The following is a 19,088-nucleotide window of genomic DNA, read 5'->3' as shown; positions in this document are numbered from 1 at the left end:
GGAAATGATTAAAAACGAATCTACAATTATAATTTGACATCGTAAATTTAACAGTGTTGACTCTTCCGAAAACGTATTAGGGCCAAGAACACTTTCTCCTGCTCGCGAATTGCTTTCATCGCGAGTTATAAATACCTTCATTCAACCGTGGATGTCCGAATACGGAAGTAACGTCTGCGCGTTATGAAAGGTCCATCTACAGTAATGAGAGTAGTAAGTCGTAAACCATAAGAAATTGGTCAATCATAATCGATTATTCTTCTTGTATTCGACTATAATTGGTCAATTTCTTACGGCTTATACTCTCATTGTAGATGCGGACCTTAAGTGTCCCATGATCTCCGGATTTAAGAGACTCAGGAACACAATGAATCAAAGGTGCTTCCCTCGGTGCGGCCGCGGCGTCGCAAGTAATCTCTTAACACCTAATTATCTCGCTCTTTGATCCATCAGCCGTGCGGAAACTGCGGCACATTCGGAGTTTAAATAAACGTCTTCCGGGAGAGAAGGGGGGAGGGGGGGGGCGAAATTTATTCGGCAGAAGACACGGCGCTGCAGCGTGACGGGACAGATCACTTTGCTAATGAGGCGCGCTTTTGAACTTGCACCCCGCGACTTGCACTCGACGGCGCGGGAGGGTAATTTCGGGAATGTGCAAGCGAACAACGTTAACGCGGACGAGAGACACACTGGCGTGCAGCGTTGAGGAAGCTATACTATAGCGCGAATCCATCGTCCGCGTCGTCTCGCGTAATATGCGTGCGGAGAAAGATCGGTTATACATAATGCAAGGTGCTATGCTCTCGAAGTTCGCGCGAAATCCATGCAATATGCGAGCGAACGAACGAGCGACGGGCGCGGGTGCGGCGGGTCCATTAAATCCCGTCTCCCTCTCGAGGTGAGATTGACTTTTACATATCCTTGAATCTCGCGGATCAGTCCCGTCTCTCCTCTCTTGGTATAGCTCCTCTCGCCGTGCTCTCTCCCTCGGTGCGGACTCGCGTGTCACTCCGAGAATCTTCGTGGAGGACAATTTCGGATTCACGTCGCGAACGTAAAACGACGAGGATTACTGAAACGGTGTTCGTGTATTATAAATTCTGCTGTCCAATTTGATCTCCCCCGAGGAAATCCGAGTCGACGAAGTTTGGCGAAAACTGGAACGAAGTCAATTTGCAGTCGATTTTCGACGTTGTGCTGCGGAAAGGGGCTTCAATCAACGTTGCCCTTAAGTGAGATCGCTTTACGCTCCGATCGGCTTCACCTCGATAGATTTCACCTGCGCGAGTCTCCCTTCCCTTCTGATAAGGGCGCCGATTGATCGCGCCGGGCGTCGGCGTTTAAATGCGCCGCGCGCGTTATCGATCTCGGACTCCGGGTTGCGGTAGATCTGGATCTGGCATTTAAGTCGCCTCTCTGAAAAACGGGTTTTTAACCGGTCCGTCGGATAATTCCATTGACGTGAACGGACGACGGACGGCGCGCAACGGACGATTTTCGCCGATTCACCGGCGAAGCAGGCAGGCAGGCAGGCAGCACGGAACGGAGCGCCTCGGGGTGCCTTCTCTCTCTCTCTCTCTCTCTCGCTCTCCTCCCCCCCTCCGGCTGTCTATACATTTTTCTTTGATGCCTCGGTCGCAGAATACTTGGGACAAACGAGGCGGAACGGACGTTCAACCGGGAGCAGACGGGCACCGCTGGCCAGGGCCGGGTTCGTCTCTGTTCGGGCCCGCCGCCACTTGTCCGCTTGACTTTAAGTGCATAATGGGATCTCGTTGTCCAATTACGCTTTAGAAATTTCATTCGCCAAGTGCTCGCCAAGTCCCGGTCGAAAAATTATTAACGCAATACTTTTTCACATATATCAATTGAGTTACAAATTATCTGGAAATTATCTGGAATTACAATTTTCTTAAAGTGGAGTTATTGAATATTTTAAATTCTATTACTTGTACTATTATTATTTTTTTTCTTAAGAAGATTATCAATTGATGCGCACGAGCCATGAATTGACACGATCGGCGCTGTAACAGAGAAATAAGTTTATTTGACAAAAAGCATTAATATTTGACGAATAAACCGAATCCGTGCGACAATTCGCTGCGCAGGTTACTTGCTGACGAGGGTCGAGAAGAAAATCGGTTCGCCGGAGAAGCCGCTCTCGGACCTCGGCCTGATCTCGTATCGCAGCTATTGGAAGGACGTGCTGTTGCAGTATCTCTGCAATTTCGGCGGCAAGGAGATCTCCGTAAAAGGTAGGTCAGCACGAAGCCGCGTCGCCGCGCGACCGTCATTTTTGACTTCCGATATTATACGGGACGGCATTTAAATATTCATGCGCGCTAAATATATTGAAAGTGCGCGCTAAATGCGACTCGCGGGTGGTCCGCGCTTCGATTCAACACCTGATTTCGAAAGCGTGCTAAATTATCCCGCGGATGGAAAATTTACATTCGTCGCGGAAGATCTCGAGCGACTTCGTGAAAAATGTTTTAATCTGGCGAGAGGAGACTTTGCCAATCCTTCTTTCCACTTCTCGCTATTTCAATCAGGATCTCAGAATTTATCCTATCTTGATATTTTGACAAAGAAGTAGTTGTACAATACGTATAATTTTAGGATATAGAACTTCGTATTTCGGACGGACGTTATATTGGATCTATTTTGGATTTTGTGCCTCGAGACAAGGGAGACACGGGATTTACGCCGCATTGTTATTGATCCACTGGTCAAGTTTTCCCAACGTAACTGGTTTTAGCGGTTGAATAATTGTATCCACGGAGGGCAGGATAAACCGCCCGGCCGCTGAAAACCGCAGCAGATTATATATGATTCATCATTTCCTGCATTTTTGCGACGGCTCCCTCGCCGTCGAGCTCTTCATTTGAGTTTATTGTCATTTATATCCAGAGCCGCGTTAAATGGATTCAAGTATTAATCGAATCGATGCAAAACGAATGCAAGTATATAATTTTTTTCATTACTAATTATTTATTCTAACCCTTGCCTCGCGGCTTAGAATGGCTTCCAGTTTACATATATACATTTTAGAAAACGTAAAGAATACATTATGTTATTTCTAACCGGAGATTTGGAAAACCTAAAGACCCGGATTTGCGTAGCTAATAGCGTAGCTAAATAGGCTCAAGAGGAGGAAAACGTTTTTTTCTTTGAAACAAAAAATTTTTTTGAATAGTATTCTCTTCATACATAAAATATTTCCATACATAAATGTAAATAGCAATAAATTCACGATGTTTTATTCATCGTGTGTATCTTTCTACTAGTCCCCGTCAATTTTATTACTCTTGGCTCTGTTTGAGCGTCGGGAGAAACAAGTTTCTTCTATGAGATTGGATTATTATGTGTCCCTTCGAGACTTTTTCCATCGACGACGATTCCCCTGCACTTTCAACTTCACGACGGGGGAGGAGGGGGAAAGGTCCAAGGGAAGGCCGTTGTCGAACACGAGCACGAAAAGGAGACGTAAGGCTTTGGTAATTCTTCTTTCAGATATCAGCAAGGAAATGGCCATCGACTCGTACGACATTGTCAGCACTTTGCAGGCCCTCGGTATGATGAAGTACTGGAAGGGCAAGCATATCATTCTGAAGAAACAGGTAAGCGCTCCTTTGTGCCATAATCCGCCGCGTATATACATTATATATATATATATATATATACGCATCGTGTATATATGACTTCCCCTTCGTTCTGCGAAAGATGTCGTCCATTCTTTCTCGCGAATACGCTCATCATCGTGCTTGTTTGGATTTATCGTGCCCGATTTCGGGAATTCCTTGATAAGAACTCGTGACGACGGGCATAACATAACGTCGAGGATTTGCCGCGAGCAAAACGTCGCGTCGCGTCGTCGCAATTTTCATTGATACTTTGATAATCCAAATGTTAACATTATCGCGACGTTTATCACGCGATAAATATTGCGATAAATTACAAAATAACGTAAAACATTGAGTATATTTTATAGACTTCTCGATGGAGGAATAACGCCTCGGTGTCGAAAATCCTGTGATATAATTATCAAGTCTGTACGGCCTTGATTTATACGATGTTTTTTTTATAGCAAATTAGCGAACTAGAAAACTATAGCAGCTATAAAGTAATTCTATAGATTACATAAAACTATTATATATTTATGTATAACATAAAAAATAATTTTATAAATTATTTTTTATGTTATACATAAATATATAATAGTTTTATGTAATCTATAGAATTCTATAAATTGTATTTTTTTTTTAAGAAAAGCCGCTAAAAAATAATTTATAAAATTATTTTTTATGTTATACATAAATATATAATAGTTTTATGTAATCTATAGAATTACTTTTATAGCTGCTATAGTTTTCTAGTTCGCTAATTTGCTATAAAAAAAACATCGTATAAATCAAGGCCGTACAGACTTAATAATTATATCACAGGATTTTCGACACCAAGGCGTTATTCCTCTATCGAGAAGTCTATAAAATATACTCAATGTTTTACGTTATTTTGTAATTTATCGCAATATTTATCGCGTGATAAACGTCGCGATAGTGTTAACATTTGGATTATCAAAAAAAAATACAATTTATAGAATTGTATTTTTTTTAGCTGCTAGTTTATTGGAAGACTAGCACGCTAGGTGCTGGTGAAAAAGCGTTGTGTAAATCAGACTTATTGTTAAATAATCAGTCTAGCAGGAATATTTTATCTTGCCCCGATGTGTTTTCCTTCTCACCTCAAATCAAACCGTGGAGGTATAGATAACGAGTAATAATGACCCGGCGATAATAACGAAACGCCTCTCTCGCTGTATAAACAGTATGAATATATCGGAAATATCAAACGTATCTTATTAACGTGATTATGATGCAACAAGGACGATCCGATTTCGATGCGATCATTCGTCACTGTGGTGGTCCCGGGAAACGGTATCCCCGATATGAGCGGACCAGCACACGACCGCGAGACTAATTATCATTCGGTTAATTCGATCGTGGCTCTCACCCCCCCCCCTGCGCTTCGCCATTGTACATTTCCTCAACTCCCTTCCCTCCCCGTCAGAATGCGATCAAAACGTTCACGGGCTGTCGCGTCGCGTCGCCCTCGGAATGGGTGAGAGCCACGCGGATAAAAAAAAAGACAGAGAGAGAGAGAGAGAGAGAGAAAGGGACCGTTGAAATAATTTCAGGACGTGATCGACGACTACAAGGAGAGGGTGAAGAGACGGGGCCCCGTCTACAAAGAGATCGATCCGGAGTGTCTGAAATGGAATCCCTTCAGCCACCCAAGACGCCCTCCGCCTCGAACTAAGGTCTCTCTTGCGCCTGCAGGAGCTTGGAAGTACGCCACCTCTCTCCTCGCTCTTCGTTCGTCCTCCCCCCCCCTCCCTCCCTCTCTTCGCGGCGCGACTCCGTGGGACGACGCCGTCGATTCTCGCGCGTTCCTCCTCGTCGTCGTCATCGTCGGCCTTTATCTATACATTTCCGACCTTCGCATCGGCTCCACGCAGCGCGGAGAAGCCATAAGCCGCCAACCGACAGATTTCACGCCCGTAATGTAACGCTAAGAGAAAGAGAGAGAGAGAGAGGAGGGCGATGAAAATCCTTCCCAGGAATCCCTTCGTCGTCCTCCCGAAGCACCGCGCGGGACGACGACGGGTGAGTATCTCATTCTATTGGCAATATCGTTAAGGCTCGCCGCGGGAACAGCTTCTCTTTCTCCCGCGCGCGTTTAAGTATAGACGGCGGGCGTCGCGCAGGTCGGACCGGGGGCCCGGCAATAATTGTCCGACTGTGGAAAGTGTCTTGCATTGTGCTTTGAGCGCCGTGCGAGGAAACGTCTCGCGTCCTGACGCTGACGAAAGCAGACAAGTGCGAGCCGATAACGCACACGCGAGTGATATCGCGTGGACTGTTGCATATATTCCGCGTGCGGTCACTCGCGCGCTGTCGCCTCGCATTTGCCCGTCTTGTTTTTAACACTAGGAGCGCCGAGCGGATCGTAATTGGCCGTTTCTATTTTTTTTTTATTTTTAGAATAACGTTATATGTCTCTTACGTAAGAAACAGGATTCTGAAATTTTTTCACTTTTAGTAACGTGTTTTTTATACTCAAGAAGTAGTTGGCTTTTCTCATCAAGTACTCGTAATTTTCATAGTAATTTATTTTTGTCAGATCTCTTTCAGCGAGTAAGAAACGTCGGTACTTCTATAGCGATAAGAATCTCGGGCCTTTCTTTGCTCTTCTATCATTAGGAAAACAGGGTTCCTGTATCTGCAGTGAAATCTTTTTATTTAGAATTGTTTTCAGACGATCCGTTTTACACAGCGAAATGAAATCCGCGCGAAATGATCGCACGTTCAGGATATGTAAATTATGCGTAATAAAAAAAGCGAATGATGAAGCTCTCGCGGGAGAGAGAGAGAGTGTGTGTAAATATGAATGTGGGATGAAAATGTAAATAGGGCTCGCAGAGGCGTTTCAAGTTCGAGCCGTTGTAATATTTGCTTCGATAATTAAATGCGGAGATGCGGCCGCTATCCTTTGCTACCCGGTGCAGCCGGCGAGAGAACGTCAGTTGTGTAAAAGGTATGTTTCGCGCAAGGGGATACGTATTTGCGCATACGGGAGATATCGTTGAACTTGGCGACGATAAGCCGCTACTCTCCCTCTCTCTTTCTCTCTCTCTCTCTCTCTCTCTCTCTCTCTCTCTTTCCGTGCCGCTGCGTCGATGCTGCGCTGTGCAGCTCGCTGGTGCATCGACCTTGGCATCTCTCTCTCTCGTTGGTGCAACCTCGCCTGGTGCAGTAAGTTGCATAACGGCGGGACCCCGTTAACGCGCCGCCGGCGCGCATCGATCAGATTGCGTCGTATGCGCGCGAGGCGCCCGAACCTGCAACCGGTGAAAATTTTCCCTCGAATCTCCCGGCCCTGCGGACCGGAGTTGCAACATCCGCGGCGCGACAGATGATCACCGCGGGCGGAAATGTCCGCACGGAAAAAATTGCTGCGGAATGATGTCACAACAATATATTCTCTATGTTTGAAAAAGAAATGCATGTGAATTTAAGCTATATTGATGTTACATGGCATACGTCTGTTAAGGTACAGCTCATCAGTACGGTTGTCACAACCGTAGTGCTTATAGGATAAATAACATTCGGTTGGAATATCTTTATACATGTGGTTTGCCTCAACCGAAGCATTATTGTTATCTCTCTAATGTGGTCTGCACAGCAAATAGTATGATTGAGATATATATATATATATGATATAGTTGCACGTCCCAACATTGAGGCTGAGAGTTCAGTTAACTATATAAGTCACTTCCAAAGTACCTTCAGTTCCTAGAACTCTTTCAAATTGATGGGCGAAAATTATCACAATTATTATGTTGTGGCAGCAGTAATTTTTTTTCCGTGCGGGGGAAAAATATATCAATTCTATTTTGGAATAACGAGCGAGATCATTCGCGCCGTCAAGCTTCAGCTTGTTTTCTCGATGGCGTACACACGGTTCTCGTGTGCTCGCCGCCCAGTAATCACTTGCTGATTGCACGACCTCAAAATCTTATTCATTCCAATCTGGAGCAAACCTGGTTAATCGCTCGTTATTACAACTGATATTAAACTGAAACAAGAGAGATAGGGGGGGGAGGGGGGAAAACAAAGAGAGATGTTTCTCGTTTAATATTCGTGTGCCCGAGCGCTGCGGAATAATTTTACCGTTAAAATACCTCCGATTATATACTGCGCCGCAGCCGCAAGACGTAGGCACGAAAGATACGTTATTGATCGGTTTAGGTGCATGCCTGGCCGCAGAACAGAGAAAGCGGGAGAGAAAGAGAAAGAGAGAGAGAGAGAGAGAGAAATTTGCCAACGATGCAGAGGCCCATCGGCCTCGTTCGAGCTCCGTATAATGTGAAAATAACTCTAAAGGAGTCAAGGTCACGCGCAAGTTCAATTTAAATATGTCGTATGCGTCTGGACGCGGCAATACCAGCTGTCGAAGGATCTCCAAACGTCGTTCCGGGTAACTGGAAAAAAATCCAGACAAGTAAGCTCCCGGGCATCTTGTTGAAAAAAAAAACTGTCGCGAGGAATCGATCAAGATCGAGAAATTTTTTTATTTAAGCGTCGAAAATAGATTTTTTTTTTTTATTTATATTTACCTGAAACTGTTATTTATTATTCACAACAGCGAGCAGCGTGAATGCCTGTAACTTTTTATTGACTTTTGTCAAATTGCTTTCTGCCTGGAGTGACAAGAACAAAGGTACATTCGATTGCCTTTCGCTTTTCGAGAATTCGAGCTCGGAAGAATCCAATGTCGATTTTATTCTCCTACTTCGCGCCGTTAACGGTAATTTTAATGCTCCTTTATCGCGCGACTCCTGACTCTCTTGTCACTCGAGAATCGCCCGCTGATTTTCGTTAAATACTTTCCGGCTACCTGCAGGTAGGAACTCTCGCAACTGTTATTACGCGTAGTTAGCTTTGTATGCGGTGCGCTTCACAACTCGCTGCAACGTTGAGTTTTCCCAGCTTTCCACGGGCAATCGTTTCGCCTTCCCCCTCGAGAATCGCTGCTGTGGGCAATAGCGGAGAGAGAGAGAGAGAGAGAGAGAGAGAGAGAGAGAGAGAGGCTCGACTTGCAAACTTGCTCAACTTTATCCTCGCGCCCGCGTGTCAAACTATCGAGAGTACTCGCGAAACTCTCGCGAGCGAAGCGAAGTGCATTTTCTCCCCGAGTGTGCATCTCACGGGCGCTGGGCGTGCGTATAACGTTTTACGGAGATTGAAACCCACGCGGTCTCGCACGTTGCGGCGATTGCAATCGACTCGTCGCAGCAGTTTTCACCGTCGTGATTTACCGTAAAGATCACTTTTGCCTGTCGGTGATTTCGAATGAAAATTAGTTGAAATTAATTCTAGAAATAAATGAGGAGCGTCATCTTATATGCGCCTCGTTGAATTTAAAGGCCTCGTACACTGTTAAATTTGTAATGTCAAATTATACCTAATTTGAATTATTTTTAATGATTTCTTTATATGTATATATATATATCTTTATATATAATTCTTTATAGATCAATATGTCGTTAATTTAACTAAAACGATGGAGTAAATAATTTAACTTGAGAAATGTATCAAATTTAGTTTATTTACTAAATGCATTGATGTGAATTTGTTTGTTGTTTACTTTGAAAAGCAAATCAATCACAGAAATGGGGGTTGATCAGGTGTGAATATTTTTTAATCACATGTTTCATAATCAACTGTATTTTTAATGTGGACACACATGGATGTTAAAAATAACGAAATGTTATTGAACTCAAGGAATTGAAATTTATATTTGCTCATTATAATATTTAACAGTGTGTAGCCTAATTGAGATTATGTCGAGAAGCGCCGATTTCGATCTCCGTGATTTCATGGGCGTTTAATATCGATCATGTTTTTTAACTCCCTCGACTCGTCGCCGTTATATTTTATATATTTTTCTACTCGATAATTTTACCGCGATGATCTGTGCGATCTTTGCGGACGCAGAGGTGAGATCGGGCTACGCGTGACAGATAAATAATAATCGAGACCGACGTTCGGGGGGGTTAACACGTAGAATCGAACGTTATATATTTGATTGTACATAAAAGAAATATAAATGTAGCCGTATACACTCTTTTATAATCATTGTTGTCATTGTCATGCAATAAATAAATAATATGAGTCTATAATTTATTTATTGTTAATACATCGTCTCCGCTGAAAAATGGAGAAAAATTATGTAAAGAGACTTGTGTTTTGCGTGCGACAACTTGTAACGCAAAACTAATAATAATAAAAATATAATGAAGATCGACTCGTATGAGGAAAAAAAAGAACCTACGCGAAGATCAAAAGGAATCGATAAATACAGATCACGCAATGTAATATACGAGGAATTATATGGTATTTGCAGTAAAATACTGGTATTAGTCTCTGGATTTTTTAAATCTCTTTTTCAGCTCTATGTTGACCATCAACAACTTGTATTGGTTTGTATAGACTATAATTTGAATCTATAATGTGCTGCTTGCTTGCAATCAGTTTTTCCGGTATCCCTTTCCTTTCATAATTTCCCTGCACTTATTTATTAATTTATTAAAAAAACAACATTGATCCTAATTAAACAATTTTTTAACAAAATTATTTCACATTTGCATATTCTTAGAGACGTTCTATATCTCTGATCAGATAGCAGTTTTTTAATAGAAATATCTAGTTTTTTTTCATCAACAAGATAATAATCTTATCCGTAAAATTTCAATTTCACGCGAGATATTTTTAAAAGCGTGCTATATTTCGATGAATTTCAATTTTTTGTTTATCTGAATCTTTATAAATAAATATAAAGGCTAAGGAAACACTTTAATTTTTTAATTTCGGATTATTATTCAAGACTAAATGAAATTATTCTATAAGTATATTATATAATCTGAATTTGTCCATCATTTTAATATAACGGTTTCATTTTATTTACATAAAATATATAAGTATAATAATATAAGTTTTAATATTGAAACATAAAAATGTTCGCATTTCTAGCTAATTTAAGAATCGGAAAAAAAATCTTAAAATTAGTCAATTTTTCGATTCGTTATACAATAGCTTAAACTCGACAGAAGGCAACACTTGGAGACACTGGAGCTGATAGCCATCACGGATGACGTTGTCTACGCTGTTTTCGCGGAATTCAGTATCGTGCCGTGCTGATACAGTCTTCGACGCGAGTAGAATTGCAAAACTTCTACCTCAAACAGACTTCCTCGTGATGTCATCTATCGGACCACGTCAGCCATGTACGACATGACCGAAAAAGTCACTCTCAATTCACAGAAAGGAATTGCTAGAGCTTAGATAGAGAGTCTTATAAGCCTCAACAGTCATTCATTTTTTCCCTTTAACACGACAAAAATGTAAAATGCTCTTTAATATTAATATCTGTTTTTTATCTATTTTAATTTACTTTTCGTCTAACGACAAGCCTAATTGAGGAGCGAATACGATCTTTGCGGCGGAAAATTGTCGAGGAATCCCGACGTAAGCCTGTCTTTGCACTCTCAAACTTTCATCGGTTTAAAAAAATCGAGTGGCATTTTGCTAGTTGTTGAAGGCGTGCAAAATTAGATGAGGAGTCAAAAAACTTAACGAACTTGGACTTTTGTACGGAAGGTATCTCGAAGTTGATTCCACTACGCAGAGAACGTTCAAATCTGTGGGAATTACGCGGGGAGCTAAGCTTCTTGTTCATTAATTAAGAATGGAATGTTTCGTTTATAGAATATTTATTAACTCAAGATAGAATTTTTTTCAAAAGAGGAGTATCTTTCTCGTTAAGATTCTCTCGTGCAACATCGCATCCGCTTTGCAGTGAACCGCGACCGCGAGAGAGCGAACCGGTCGATCCTTTTTTGCCTCCTCGCTCCCTCTTCCTCATGCATATGCAGGCGAAGCGCATAGCCGTGCTTTCGAGCGCATCTCCGAAAAAGAAAGAGAGGAGGAAAAAAGCCATTATCGAACGCATGCGTACCACGGCGCGTAAAACTGTCGATCAATTAGCGTAATGACAACGTAGACAGTAGATTCAAGTTCCTTGAATTGTCTGATTGTGAATAACGGTTAAAATAGAAATAGTTTTTGTGTATTGTGGATTCTAGAATTTTTATTTTAACAACCGGATTGGCGATAGATGGAAAAGTTCCTTGAAATATTCTTTAAAGATAAACTCCAAATTTTGGGATTAAAAGAAAGAAATTTATTTACAACATATTTCTCGTCTCTTTTACCACTTTTGTAAAATCTTTTTTTTTATATGTTCTTAGAATTTTTATTTTAACAACAAGACTAGCGATAGATGGAGTTGTTTTAACAAAAAAAGACGCGATAGATAGAAAAACTCTTTCCTAGAATATTTCTTAAAGATAAATTCCAAATTTTGGGATTAAAAAAAAGGGAATTTATCTACAAAATGTTTTCTTGTCTTTTATCACCTTTTTTAATTTTTTCTTTTATTTTATATCATGGAATTTTTATTTTAACAACGAGACTAACAATAGTTAGAAGAACTCCTCCTTGGAATATTTCTTAAAAATAAACCTCAAATGTGAGAATTTGAAGGAAAGGAAATTATCCACAAAATATCTTCTCGTCTCTCTCTTAATCCTTTTCTTCCTTTTTATTCGCCGTCCACCGAATAAAGTGGCCGGGCTAGCTCGTGGTAATTCACATAGTGGTTTATTTTCTCCGCGCGGCGCAATTATACCGGGGCGTGGTCAAATAGACTGAAATTACAAGCGTCAGGATATTAAACCGGTAATTACGCGGATCTGATATTAATTTCCGAGATTCTTTCGCGTCGAGCAGTAGCAATTTGCTGAACCGTATTACACCTCTCGCGGCACGTATGATTCGATTTTGTGCGCGGCTTTTTTTCTCGGGGTACATACCGACCCCATCATTGGAGGGGGAGGGGAGGGCAATCGTGTGGGCAAGTCGATCATTCTCGCGCGTCAAAGGGGCACACCAGGGGTGGAAATTTATGACGGTACACACCGCGCGAATGGCCGCGTTTTTCTCATATATAGGAATAGCAAGAAGCGCAAAAGTAAATAGAGCGTCGTAGCGCGTAACGCACGACCGAGGGAAATCTCCCAGAGATTATTTATCCGGCCACCGGACTGACGAATGTATACCCATTGTACTTACCGCTCACGTCCCAAGGTCGCCCGATTAATAATTTCCCTCGCGTGGTTTACGACTGCGGGATCGCCGGGAAGCGCGCCGAAACGCGCGGAGCTGTCCGCTGTCCTCGTGCCCGAGCGCGATTAAGATCGAGTCGACAGAACTCGCGACGATTATTCCGCGGAGGAACAAACCGGGTTCGTCGCCAAAGGTGATTCTGCGCTCGCAGGCGAATTGCGATCGACGACGCAACTGCCATGGATCCACCGAGTCCCGAGCACCGTGTACGCCAACGGTCCGCACGCGGAGGCAATCTTTCATGTACACGCGCGCGGAGCGTGACATCCCACCGATGTTGAAACGCGGCTGTGCTGATCGACTGACCGTGACCGGCCGCGCGTGTGGTCGATTATCGTTAATTAATTAGACCGTGGTAGAAGGAAGCCGACGAATGTCCGGGGGGGGGGAGGAAGGGGGGCTAGGAGCCGCCCGTGCGCTCCTTGCCGCTTGCGGATTCCTTCCGCCGCGCCGCGCCGGAACGGTGCTGACGCGCGCACGTGGACGCTGAATAATTGCGTTATACCGATCTCCTCCACCGGCCTCCTCGCCTCCGCCCCTCGTCCGTTCTCACTCTCCAACCCTGCCACGCGACCCTACGTAATGTCATTATCCCATTAGGTTGGACGATGAGATACGCGGCTCTCACGGCAGCTGCAAACACAACGAACGCATATATACATATACACACACACACACGCGTGCATGCGCGCGCGGTCACAGCATTCCACAGCGACGAAGCAACGTCGGCTAATTTTATTTACTTTATTAAAAGTCACTGCGGCGGCGTCCGAGCTGGGCTCCGGAAACACCCCGGTGACGAATACGTTGGAAAAGCCACGAGGAATGAGGCTTGTTAGCCCGCATGACATACGCATAAGTAACACCCTTATCAAATGTCTCTCTTTACATGTTAGATTTTTCTGTATACTCCGACTATAAGCGCCGAGGAGTCTTCTCTGGGTATCCAGCCACATGACTCTGGCAAAAAAGACGTGTTTCCTGATGGATTTTCATGCACCGTGGAGTAGTGTTATAAAATCAAAGTTCAAGTCGGTTGGCTAAATTGCAAAATATAAATGTTTAAACAAGAGGTTTCCAAGAATACTATAGCGACTTGAGATTGTTAGAATTTTATTTCGTATGTAGTCCTAAAATTAACTTCAGTAAATCAGTAAAATGTCCAAATAATATATAATATACACAAGTTTTTATTCAATCTACTTGAAAGTTTGCACTTGATGCCATATACCTTTGCGATCGTAAAGGCCATCACACGTACAAAAATTTTAATCGTAACCGTAAAGTCTTAAGCATATTGACCAATCACACTCGTGACTCGACCATTCTGAAACGTAAGATCGCAATTTTGATCGTGACTGGTCAATTTGCTTACGGTCTTTTAAGATTACGACTAAAATTTTTGTACGCGTGTGATTACACCACCCTTTAATTACACCACAATTTCGACGCTCGAAAGTCGCTAAAAGAACGGAACATCGATTTACAATTTTTGGAAAATCGATTTTACATTCTGATGAGATAGATTTGATTATTTCGCAAAAGTTTGGACGATTCAAAAAGATTTCGAAATCTTAAATGTTGGACGAAATTAATCGTGCGCGTAAACGCCTTCATATATTTCACAAGATCTCGCGTGCACAGCGCGGACAAGGAATGGGATCTCCGCGCTGTTAAAATTATACGCGTTTGTAACAGAGGCGGCGGCGCCGCGGCGCGGCGCCCAGCTCATCCTCGTGTACGCGAAACCGTTTTCCCTGCACAGAGACGGGTTTCCCGCGGCCGGAAATCGCGTTGTCTCGCTTGAGGGGAAAACAATAAGGCAGCAAGGCACAGTCATATGAATTGCGCTCCAACAGGTGCCGGGTATCGAATCCACCAGAGCACCTGATGAAGTACAATTAACATGCAGCAGCCTCCACACGCTCTTCTTCCCCGATTCCCGTTCTTCTTTCCCTTTCTCTCTCTCTCTCTCTCTTTCTCACACACAGACATACACTTGCACACGTACAAACACACGCACAGCCTTGTCCTCTTTTTTTTCCAGTCCCCTCGAAAAGGCGCGGTTCGTTTCTCCGCAGCGCGCGCTACTTCAGGTACCTGACTGACTTTTAAATTGGCACAGCCTAAAGTACCCGAGTAACGCGTGTCGCGAATGATACGTATGAACGAAGCTGAAGTGTGTGTGGTGGTGTGTCGGCGACGGCAGCAAATCTTCATCTCGAGAGTCTCCGCTTCCATCATCCACTGCAGCGCGCGCGAAGCCTGCAGCGAAAGGGGATGTGGGCCGATGCGTCAGCGATTCCGTTGAGTTTCCTTTTGACCTTGGGATTTGAGCATCGATTCTCGCGTGTGCGCTAAATGATAATTTAACGTTACGCATGTTAAAGTTATATACCAGATCATTACTCACTGCGTGCGTATCGCGGAGTTTCATCGGCCGGGAGGAGGGGGGGGGGGCTGTAACAAAAACCTGAAATATAACGTGGGACTCGAGATTATCTCGGAAATTGTCTTCACCGTGTGATACATAATACATGCGGCTATTTTGCGGCAACGCAAAGGAGGGAAACCTTTACACATGGAGATTCAGAAGAAATTAGATAATAAACGATGCGAACGTTACGATTCGTGCATTCGCATGCGGCCACGGTAATTCGCGATAGGATAATCTGCATCTGATTACTCCCCATACAATGTGCCGTCTTGTTCTTACCTAATTCTATTTCTATTGCTCTCATCACTCGTATCATAGTGCCTGTTATATAGCCTTCCTTCACGTCGCGCGTCCCTATCGTCGTACAAATGCGATCAACTCGGCAAGAAACTCGAATAATCCCGTCTTGTTTAACGATGCAGAACACCAATCAATCAATTGGCTCCGCAAATCCTGAATAAGTCTTGGCTTGTTCTAAGGATTCCTCTTTTCTCTTTCGCAACGATAAGTGTTTCGTGGTGTCAACCATGGCATACACAATCCATAGCCAGGATGGTAGGATCAGGGAAATTTCTGCCTTCTATCATTAAACCCGTGTGTCACATTATGCATTGTGGATTGGGGTTGGGATTTGGATTGCGAACTGGGAATGCGTTAATTAACCAATCTGATTGGTTGGTCAACGTTTCCCCCAGTTTAATCTTGCGCGGATTGCGAATTTAAAATGTGAGGAATAAGGAGGGATCAAACTAGGGAGAGTCACGAGTCCATCGCTTCGCATGCGAAACCATCGCGGCACATCCACGGAACTTCTGCACCCTCTTCTGAATTTCTCATCTCATAAGACGCAAAGACTATAAAGTACCACGATTTCGATACGGAACTTGTTAGTCTTAAGTTTCTTAGCCCGTAAGATCCATTGAAGGAGGACCTTGAGAAAAGACTGAGTATTTCGAAACGTGCCTGAAGGACTTTCTTTGAGAACACTCGCGATTTATTCGCATCGCTCAAGGCGGTGTTGCTTTCGCGGAGCTCGAAACGGAACTGACTTGCTTGCCGATAGTAAGGACACTTCGGTCGTTTACAGCGAAATGTTTCTTTGCCGATCGATTTCGAGCATTGGAACGCTGTTGTTGGGGACGCCGTAACCTTCTGCAAACTGTACGACGAAAGGAACGACAACACGAGTGCAAAAACACCACATTCCAAAACTCGTACCTCATCCGCCCTGGTCCCTCTTAATTCGCGCGGTACAGAGCGAAGAAATCAGCCCGAGACCCCGTGGGCGGGCTGTTTACGAAAATTCACCTCGCGATTTCACCTCCGGATCTCCGAGCATCGAAACCGACGATCGCGACACATATTCGCGCGGTCGCACGGAATTGATGGGACGCCGAATGCATAATTCATGACGGAGAATCGAGGAGCTTTTTCCGTGACTCGGAGAACGCGCGTGTACAGCTGCTCGCTTCTCTCTCCGGGGGAGCCAGAAAGAGAGAGAGAGAGAGAGAGAGAGAGGGGGGGGGAGGGGAACAGGTATCGGAGCGACGTAAAGAAAAAATATGCGTCTGCGATCTACGGATCGGCGGATAAATTTCCGCGACGCCCCATCGATTCATCGTCTTCTCCCGGGGCGACGGGGAACCGCGAGAATCCGTTGGAAAGTACCGCAAGACCGACAATGGACCCGGGGGTCCCCCGGGCACCACGGATCACCTTCCGCTCGTTTATCAAAGCCCGTCCGGGGGACGGTGCGCGTGCGACAGATGGTTGCGCACCGAGGCCGAGTAACGAGATTTTTTTTCTGCGATTTTCCGCGAGATATGGATATACGCGATCGTCACCCTTCGCCGTGGAAAGCCGCCTCCTCTCCCGTCTCGGAATTTTTTTTTTAAATACTTTATTAACACAGATTTGGAATTTAGAAAGGTATTATTTGTAATGAAACATGCCGCAAATACGCAAAAAATGCGAAACTTCCTGGTCTACAAATGCAAAAACGGTAGCTTCGCTACGGAAAAACGATCGATCGCACGGTATACATAAAACAGTTTTGTACGATAATTGTAACGTAAATAAATGAGCGCTGCGTTGCGGAGCGATTATCGCGCAGTTGTCTGGCAAATTACAGTTGTCATCATTTATGAGACGCAGCGCAGGATACGTTAGATGGAAGATACGATTGCGTAACTGCGTGGTAATGCGTAAGGATGGGAACGCACAACGCGGACGCGGTAACGGCGGAGCCGAGACGTGGAGCCGTCGCGTCCGCGTGAATCCTTAAGGCGCGATTACGGAGCCGTTATAAGAACCGCGCGAAACACCCGTCCGACGCGATTCCCCGCGCGATAAATCGCACCTCGCGTCATCCGATCGCAATTTACGGCTAGTCGGGAATTATCGGAATCTCTAATCGATCGCGACGCGAAAAGATCCGCGAGTCGCGCGGATCGATAAGGTGCGACTCTTTCGCCGAGCGAGCGCGTTCGCACGTCCGTTTTATCGAGAGAAAGAATTATGGCCGTCCCGTTTTCACCTCGGTTTTCTTTTCTTTTTCCTCTCCTTTCCTCCTCGCCTTCGCTCCCGTCGATAAATTGCTCTTACGCAAATTTATAATTCACCGGGAGGGAGGACCGTTATTAAGTGATTACCGGGCGACGCGCGATTTCTTACACGTCGGAATAAATCGGTCGCGAGGAACGATTACGGGGGGTAACCTTGAGGAAAGCGAGGAAAAAAAAATGACGTCGCGACGACCCACTTTTCCCCGGCCGGGCCGTCCGACCGATAAATCACTACGCGTCGCGTTACATTTCGTTACGGTGAATATCCCCGTCGCTTGTCTATCTCAAGAGTCGATCTCTTGATTTATGTATTTGATTGGAGCGCGTGGGGCGGAGGGGGAAGGGGGTGAGAGTATTAAATTAACTCTTACGGAATAGTTCCTCCGAGTTCCAGTAGTCCGCCGCTGTTTCGCTTATCGCGACGTACAACATCGACGAGGAACCGTAAATTGTCGACGTTTAAGGGACACAACTCGCGTCAATTTGGAAAAAAGAGGATACACCGTGGAAGGATTTACCTTTGTCACGCAATTACGTAAATAAGCTTTATCGTCGATGTGACCCGAAGGATATTGCCGCGCGTTCATCGATCGACGAATCGTGAAACGGCACAATACGATAAATAATTTGCGACAATAAACGTGAAAGTATATATGCAAACAACATTCTTTTACATGTTTATTCCTTTTTTTTTCAATCTGTTTGCCAAAAGATTGTGCATGATACTCCGATCAGAAGTTCTAAAATGAATAGGCAATATAACGTGAAAAGAACATTTTTTTTGCTAAAATATCCAACAATGATTTAGGTAGACACAAATCTGAATTTTGTTAAACTATCAAAATAATTACGTAAAATACTCAAGCATGATGAGTAACGCTGTGTAAAGTTTTGACATTTTAGCAGCTAGATTGAGCCACATAATTATTTTGATGGTCTAACAAAATTATTTTCTGTGTCTACCTACATTTTTAGATACGGTCTTGCTGAAGTGTCTAAAAATTTAGTTACACACAGATCTAAAAATAATTTTGTTGAATCATTTAAATAATTATGCAGAACACTCAACTTGATTGCTAGAATGTCAAACTTCTTGGAACATTGCTCACCGTGCTTGAGCGTCCTACATAATTATTTTGATGGCAAAATTGTTTTCAGCTCTGTGAATCTACACTGTTAAATCTATAGTGTCAAACTGAACCTTATTTAAGTCGCCACTGCTCTAAATAGTTCTTTTTTACTAAAACAATAAAGTTAAATAATTTATAGTAGTTCAAA

General features: G+C 43.7%; 1 protein-coding gene across 1 annotated transcript in view; it reads left to right on the top strand.

Annotated features, from left to right (window-relative positions):
* LOC105456062 (histone acetyltransferase KAT7) overlaps positions 1-5,319 on the top strand; it is a 39,505-nt gene extending 34,186 nt beyond the window's left edge. Inside the window, 4 exon segments of the mRNA XM_011699836.1 lie at positions 2,109-2,255; positions 3,514-3,620; positions 5,198-5,285; positions 5,288-5,319. Coding sequence (XP_011698138.1) covers positions 2,109-2,255; positions 3,514-3,620; positions 5,198-5,285; positions 5,288-5,319 — 374 coding nt within the window.
* Positions 5,320-19,088: the final 13,769 nt, after the last annotated feature.

Source organism: Wasmannia auropunctata, unplaced genomic scaffold (assembly GCF_000956235.1).
Source record: "Wasmannia auropunctata unplaced genomic scaffold, wasmannia.A_1.0 LD335787.1, whole genome shotgun sequence".
Classification (NCBI taxonomy): Eukaryota; Metazoa; Arthropoda; class Insecta; order Hymenoptera; family Formicidae; genus Wasmannia; species Wasmannia auropunctata.
Note: the sequence above shows the minus strand (reverse complement) of the source record. Positions and strands in the feature narration are given on the sequence as shown.